The following is a 7,861-nucleotide window of genomic DNA, read 5'->3' as shown; positions in this document are numbered from 1 at the left end:
GAACCAAATAATCGTCTTCATATGCATTGTTTCACACTTCTTTTGCCTTCACATCGATTTACAACAGTCCACAGGGTGTCCCAAAAATGTCTCGCAATCCGGAATTGGCGGGTTCCTCGGATCATTTGAAGCAACTTCTTCCTTTACAAAAATTTTCTCCGAGGCACCGTTAACGAGTTATCAACGAAAAACAGTGGCCAATAAGAATCGAGTACGGCTGACGCGAGGCGGCCCAGCCAACCAGCGCGCGAAGCCCAGTTCCGCTCATTGGCTCGATCGCCTCGCGCCAGCTGAGCTCGCCTCTCATTGGTCACAGTTTTTCGTTAATAACTCGTTAACGATGCCTCGGAGAACATTTTTGTAAAGGAAAAAGTTGCTTCAAATGGCCCGAGGAACCCGCCACTTTCGGATTGCGAGACATTTTTGGGACACCCTGTATATGCAGACAGAATATACAGTATCAGACTCTGCCGTCCAGAGAAATAGTCTCGCGCAGAATTCAGCCGTACCTAAAAGGTTAACCATCGCTTAACCGCGCTCCGAATCGTCGACGCGTTGTTGTTTTCGATCCGGCGCGAGCAAACGCGGCACCCGCTTCGAAAGCAATTTACACGTGCTCGAATGGTTGTGTAAAATTGTAAACACGCTATCTTCCGATATCTTTAAGGGGTCAGCTGTCTCGCGCGATTTCGCTATACGGTCTTTCGAAACTATTTCCTGGACTTTTTTTCATGTTTTTCGGAACAACTGCCGATTTTGGGCGACCAGAGCGTTCAGCATCGTTGGTGTTTGTACGACCGCGTTTAATTTTAGCATACCAGACGATAATAGTTGATTTCCCTGGCGCAGAGTCTTCGTAACGCTTATTGAGCCACTGTTCGGCTTCAACGGTATTTTTCCCCATCGAAAAAACAACGTTTAATCGATACACGAAATTCTTTTCCAACCATTGTTTTGAAAATTACAAAATTGAGATCATTGAAACCACTGTAACCTGTAAACTAATCATCGAAATGTCATGAAATTTTGACATGTATCGTTCGAAGAATGCTACTATCCAGAAATCATATAGGTTTACCAACAGTATATAGTATATAGCATATATAGTATATAGTATATAGTATATAGTATCCTATATAACAGTATATAGTATATAGCATATATAGTATATAGTATACTATATAACAGTATATAGTATATAGCATATATAGTATATAGTATACTATATAACAGTATATAGTATATAGCATATAGAGTATATATAGTATATATAGTATATATAGAGCATATATAGTATATAGTATACTATATAACAGTATATAGTATATAGTATACTATATAACAGTATACAGTATATAGCATATATAGTATATAGTATACTATATAACAGTGTACAGTATATAGCATATATAGTATATAGTATACTATATAACAGTATATAGTATATAGTATACTATATAACAGTATACAGTATATAGCATATATAGTATATAGTATACTATATAACAGTATATAGTATACTATATAACAGTATATAGTATATAGCCATATAGGTGTCAGGCCGGAGACTTATTGAGTGACGTGTTAGATGTGTTTGTTAGATAGATAGATAGATAGATAGTCGGAGGTTTTTTAATCGTCCTCTTAATCTTTCAAAGGAACGACGAGCAGAACGGTGTTATCGCGAATATGGATCTGATATTGGACAAGAACGAAATCAAGGGCAGATCACTGAAGCCGGTGGACACCAGCGCGGCTGCGGAGAAAGCTTTGAAAGAAGCTTTGCTCGACGGGAAAGTCGGCGCGCTCAGCGTTGACCCGCAATACCTGATCGTTAAAGCTCCTCGAGGTTTGTAAAAGATAAAATGTTTAGCAACGGAGAATCGCTGAAAGTTGCTTGGAATAATTTTCAATTACGAATACATAGACGAAAAGTAGGTACAAGAATTATGCCATAGCAAGAGTTAAATTAAAATAACAGCAGAAAGGAAAGTTCAATACGCTCCCAATGGTTTTTCTTGTAATATTGTATTTAATTCCATTATATCCATCAGCAACGGAGAATCGCTGGAAGTTCTGTTTGGAATAATTTTCGATTGAGAATAGATGAAAAGTAGGCGCAAGAATTATGCCATAGCAAGAATTAAATTAAAATAACAGCAGAGTCCGCGCTTCTGCAGAAAGGAAAGTTCAATACGCTCGCAGTGGGTTTTTCTTGTAATATTGTATTTAATTCCATTATATCCATCAGCAACGGAGAATCGCTGGAAGTTCTGTTTGGAATAATTTTCGATTGAGAATAGATGAAAAGTAGACGCAAGAATTATACCGTAGCAAGAATTAAATTAAAATAACAGCAGAGTCCGCGCTTCTGCAGAAAGGAAAGTTCAATACGCTCGCAGTGAATTTTTCTTGTAATATTGTATTTAATCCCATTATATCTTTCCCTATTATTACAACAAACTTAACAAAGCGAGCTTAGTAGTGACAAGCTGATGTGTTCATACATCTCCTCTAGCTTCATACAATATATTTATAGTATATCATCATGTATATATTAATAATATTAAATACGTAAGTGATATAAGGCATTGATCCAACATGGACAATTGTTTCTTTTGTTTTTTTTTTTGGTCACCAGTGAACGATTTAATTGGAGAAGACGCGGACGAGGGATCGTCGTTCACGTCGGACCTGTTCCTCGATCCGACCAAGCTGTATATTGTTGTGGGTTGCGTGGCCGCGTTGCTCGCCCTGGTCCTGTTACAAGCGAGCTGCACCCTGTACAGATCGTCCAGAAGACGAACAACGAAGGTACACACAGATCAATCTACCATGAACGTTTTAACTGTCTCTCTTTCTATATATATATATATATATATATATATATATATATATATATATATATATACGTAGCGTCCTCTCTTCGCTGTCTCTGCTCGCGTCACTTCTCTCTCTATTTTTCTCTTTATTATTTCTCTCTTTCTCTCTCTCTCTCTCTCTCTCTCTCTCTCGCTCGCTCTGTTTCTCCGTGTCTATTGTGTGCATCTAACTCTTTTTGTAACGATCGTAGTGCTGTGTCACTTGGTAAGAGCAGCGCTGGTTTCGAAGCCGAGCCCGTTTCTTCTTGGACCCGTCCAGTAGTAGGCTTTCTAGAGTTCCAACGTAGCTTTTCAGCTGTTAAGAGCTCGCGAGAGCCAGCGTCGAGAAGGGGAAGACTCGACTCGGCGAGATCTGTTCACCGTATATAGATCATTTTTGTTCTCTTGCGACTTCGAAGGACGACGCGAGTCGCTCGTCCGACGACCATGATCCCGTGAACAGTTGTCGCCTGTTTAGAGTACAGTGACCCCGATCTCTCTCTCTCTCTCTCTCTCTCTTTCTCTCTAGTGAAACCCGAAAACGATCTTCTGCTTCGCTTGTGTTGCATGATCCTTGTAAAGAGGGTGTACTCGCTGCCTCTGGCTTCCTCCGACGCTCCCAACCCGATTCATCGCACGAACGCGACGCGGTACCATCGACAAAACGGCGATCACCACCATCACCATCACCATCATCTTCGGCATCATCACCAACACGCTCCATACGATATGCAACGTCCTAATCCCAGCTGGTAGACGCTTCGCACTCGGTACACGATCGACGCGCTAATATTACTCATCGTACGCTCGTTTGCTCACTAATCCAGGTATAATTCTATACTGGTTCTCTTGCTATACTTCTCTATCTATATCTCTCTGTCACTACATACTCTCTCTCTCTCTCTCTCTCTCTCTCTCACTCTCTCTCTTTCTTTCTCTCTCGTCAAATGTTTATTTTCCCTCGTTTTTCCAGCGTTTTTCAGAGACGCGAGCAGGATTCTCGGTTCTGCGACCGGCTACAAGTGATTGCAAACAATAGCATAACCGCGGCACGACCGTTCGTCTCTAGAAACGCGCGCACAGACGATTTCAGGAATCTACTTTGTCTTCTATTACTTCGAATACATAAATCGCAGATTCGAACGATTCGCGCCGCTGACATTTCGACGCTGCGTCAAGATCGTTCGGAAGGTCTCGAGAGAAACTTATAACTCTCGCCGAGCTGTTCGCCGCGGAAAAGGACGATATCTCTGTCTTCTCAACAGTCTTATAAACTTTTAGACATCCGTGCCCATCTGTGCTAATGGTTACAATCACGTCGGTCAGTCTGTGTATATAAAAACGAACGGCTCTCGTGCGACAGCTTCGCTGTTATCCGCTTCGATAGCGGATGCAAGGGCGTCTCGTCAGCTTCGTTCTTGCATCCGCCGAAGTTGCTAAACGCGAGCACGCGACGCGTTCGGTTAATCGAGTAATCTCGATTAACGTAAGTAGTAATAAAGCAGGTTCGATTAATCTTGACTCATCGCGTTGCCCCCCCGAGAATAGTCGGCGACACTTATGGTTCGACGCTTCTGTTTCCAGGATCGGCTGATCGCTAGCAACGCTTGGAAGGACTACGCTTCCGGCGCGAACACGAACTTCGCGTTCGAGGCGTTCGAGACGGAGGAGAAGGCGCCGCCGCCGCCGGTCTCGAGCCTGCCGCGTCACAGAGAGATGACCGGGAACGGCCTCGGCGGCGGTACCGACCAGGTGGAGGGCCCGAACAGAATGGTGGGGCCCCGGGCGACGTACAGCTTGCCGCGGGCCCCGGGCTCCAGGCACACGGCGCCGATCCAGCCCGGTTACTACACCCAGGACCGCAGGGACCACTATCAGAGGTCGAAGGGCAACGGGCAGCAGAACCCGGCGGCGGGCGGCGTGTCGACCCAGCCGAACCAGCCGGACTTCTACTTCATGCCCAGCCAGCGGAAGTACAGCGGCGAGGTGGTGCGCGTCTACGTCGACTACGGCAGCCAGGCGACGAAGTAGAAGAGCACCGAAGAAGAGCTCGCGATCCGAGAGTGTTCTCTTCTCTTCTCTCTGCTTTCGCATCACCCCGAGCGGACAATCGCGACACGATCGTCTCTCTTTTTGTTCCACCCTCCCCTCCGACCCTACCCTTGTCTTCTCTAACTCTTTATCAGTTCACCTTTAGTTTACATCGCTTCAGTGAAGCGACCGTGTGTACATAAAACGCAGTGAAAAGCGGACCTGCAAATGGAAATGAAAAAAAGACTTCGCTCGAAACGAGCCCACCCCCGCCGGTGCTGCCCCCCCCCTCGCCCCCGCGCATACCCCTAAAACCCGACGGAACGTTGTCCGTCTGATCCGCGACCCCCTCGCCCCCCCACATGCCCCCGTATCGTCTTTTTCTCTATCGCGTCGATATTACTCTCGCTCGCCGTGCGTCGCGCGCGGGCTGTTTCGAAGAATAACTAGCCTTCAAGGTTCTCGTTACGGAATAGTACGCAGATGTGGCGCTTACGACCAAAGAGTTATCGATAAGGCGCGCCCGATCCGCGGCCGGTTCCGTACGAAGCACGAAAAAAAGGGCTATAAAAAAAGGGTTCGTCCGTTCCACGCGAACGCGACCGACCACGTCAACCACGAAACAAACACATTATACTTACAAACAAGCATGGACGTTTGAGCAATAAAACGTTTGTACATTCTCTTTTTAATCGAACGCGACACATGGTAATCCCTCTCTCTTGGCCCAGCTCGGTCGGTGAAACGAAACGTTTCGAATTTAGCGTACTCTCTCTCACTCTCTCTCTCTCTCTCTCTTTCTCTTTCTTTCTCTCTGTAACTTAGGGGTGCGTCTGCGGACCAACCCTCCGTAACCGCGTCATCCGTGACCAAAGGATTGCGTCTACGTTGCGCCAATTATAGTCTGCGGGTCGCCAATTATAGTACTAATTAATAGTACTATATTAATATACTATATTATAATATATACTGTATAATATATATTATAATTAATTATATACTATAATATATATATTATAGTACTAATTAATAGTACTATATTAATATATTATATTAATATACTATATAATATACTATATTAATATATAGTACTAATTACTCCTAAATAGCTCTCGGTACACGGGGCGGTAAAAGTATATATTTCCACGAAATAAAGTATCTGTAATGTCTCCCTAATTGACGCTCGGATTGTACAACGAAAATGGACAATTTCGGAAGACGAGATACGATTGGTCGAGCCTCGCGGCTCGCTTTTATAAGACTTTCAACAATTATAAAAACGAGGTGCACAATTCGAATAATCGTATCACCTTTCCCCGAATCGTCCATTTTTCCTTCCAAGCTGAGCGTCAAGTGGAGAGAATTTACTGTATCTGTAACAATTCTCCTAAATACAGTAATGTCTCCCTAATTGACGCTCGGATTGTACAACGAAAATGGACAATTTGGGAAGACGAGATACGATTATTCGAGCCTTGCGGTTTATTTTTATAGTTATAAATTGTCCACAATTATAAAAACGAGCCGCAAGGCTCGAATAATCGTATCTCCTCTTCCCAAATCATCCAATTTAGTGGACAATCTGAGCGTCAGTAAGGGAGACAATACTGTATGTGGAGAGAGCGAAACGAACGAACGACGCACAATAGTGTCCTTGGACACTATTTCTGTCTATAATTATTATTTGCGCGTGTATTGATCGAATTATTAGCAGCAGTGGTTGAAAACGGTTATGACATCGGTTTCGATTCTTGGAACAGTTGTGGAAAACCGAATAAATTTCATGAGGTATATAACACATGTTCATAAGGTACGTAATCACTGTTATAAGGTACATTGGTTCAGGTTTATATCGATGTCGATTTTTCGGAAGCAATATTATACAAATATTATATATTATATCGGTTCTAGAATTGAGCTGTTTATTTTGAAAGTGGCATAAGTCACTTTACCGTAATGAAAAGTGGTGATTTTTTTAATATTTATACGAAATTATTTATACTGAGAAAAATATCAGTATCCTGAGATAACAAATACAAGTAAATCTTCTCGAAAGTTAGCATCCATATCTTTAAACGTGTTAAAACGCAAACCCTTAAATATATCGACTTAAAAACAAAGTGACTTATGCCACTTTCAAAATAAATGGCTCAATTGTAGCTTTTCGGTTCTCGATTTTAGTTCTGCGATATCAACGAAAACGCGTTGCGACCGTAGCCACAGCTTTCTCAGTTGTACAAAATATTACAAAGCTGCGATATATCGCAGATATTATCAGCTTAGACACAGGTATGTACGTAGAATCCGTACTAGAAATAGAACTGGAACAGTTATGGAACCGATATAATATCCGAAGTCGACGTAAGCCAGAACCGATGCACCTTGTTTTTCTTCGGTTTTTCGAGTTTTTCTTCGGTTCTCCGCAACCGTTTGATTCTTTTTATTTATTTGTGCGAACGAGACGAAGGAGAAACGCGAACCATCGAGGGAGAAGTACTGTACGAAAATTTTCGTTCGCAAGAAATTCAGTTATAAAGGGTTGTTCCTCTGGAAGAAGTTCGACAATTTCACCGGCGGGAGATGATCTAGGTGATCTCGATGTAAGTTTAGAACGAAAAGCTCGTGTCGTCGGAACCGCAGAAGCGTTCTACCTGTAGATCGTAGACGAGCCACCCCTAAGTTGTCCACCACCTTTCCGCCGAGGCACCCTGAACTTACGGGGTGGGTAGAAACCAGCGTTTGGTTTCCGGTGTTTGCTAATCGCTTAGCAGTTGGAACGATGTTTCGTAACGAGTTTTCGTAATGGGTGGCCTCTGATCGCGCCGCGTTCTAAAATGAACAGCGGACGGTCGTAAAGCGGTGTTCGCGCGAGAGTGGACGACCGTTGTAAAAATATCCGTGGATTTAGGACTGCCGCCGATTTAGTTAACTATACCGACCGGAGCAAATCATATTTCTGTTCCCGTCCG

The 7,861-nt window shown here is 43.3% G+C and overlaps 1 protein-coding gene across 1 annotated transcript; it reads left to right on the top strand.

Annotated features, from left to right (window-relative positions):
- Nucleotides 1–1,638: 1,638 nt before the first annotated feature.
- On the top strand, nucleotides 1,639–5,584 carry LOC143259370 (uncharacterized). The gene is made up of 3 exons (XM_076521123.1): nucleotides 1,639–1,849; nucleotides 2,642–2,814; nucleotides 4,446–5,584. The coding sequence occupies exons 1-3, from the start codon at nucleotides 1,690–1,692 to the stop codon at nucleotides 4,890–4,892; spliced, it is 780 nt and encodes a 259-aa protein (XP_076377238.1). The 5' UTR covers nucleotides 1,639–1,689; the 3' UTR covers nucleotides 4,893–5,584.
- Nucleotides 5,585–7,861: the final 2,277 nt, after the last annotated feature.

This window comes from Megalopta genalis, chromosome 1 (assembly GCF_051020955.1).
Source record: "Megalopta genalis isolate 19385.01 chromosome 1, iyMegGena1_principal, whole genome shotgun sequence".
Taxonomy (NCBI): domain Eukaryota; kingdom Metazoa; phylum Arthropoda; class Insecta; order Hymenoptera; family Halictidae; genus Megalopta; species Megalopta genalis.
The sequence above is the reverse complement of the archived record's forward strand: the minus strand, read 5'-3'. Positions and strand labels throughout refer to the sequence as shown.

What these genes read in the sequence shown, in the direction of transcription:
- LOC143259370 (XM_076521123.1), top strand. Translation starts at nt 1,690, where the DNA reads ATGGATCTGATATTGGACAAGAACGAAATCAAGGGCAGATCACTGAAG. An exon ending in GATCGTTAAAGCTCCTCGAG is followed by an intron (nt 1,850 to 2,641) that starts GTTTGTAAAAGA and finishes TTTGGTCACCAG; the next exon opens with TGAACGATTTAATTGGAGAA. An exon ending in CCAGAAGACGAACAACGAAG is followed by an intron (nt 2,815 to 4,445) that starts GTACACACAGAT and finishes TTCTGTTTCCAG; the next exon opens with GATCGGCTGATCGCTAGCAA.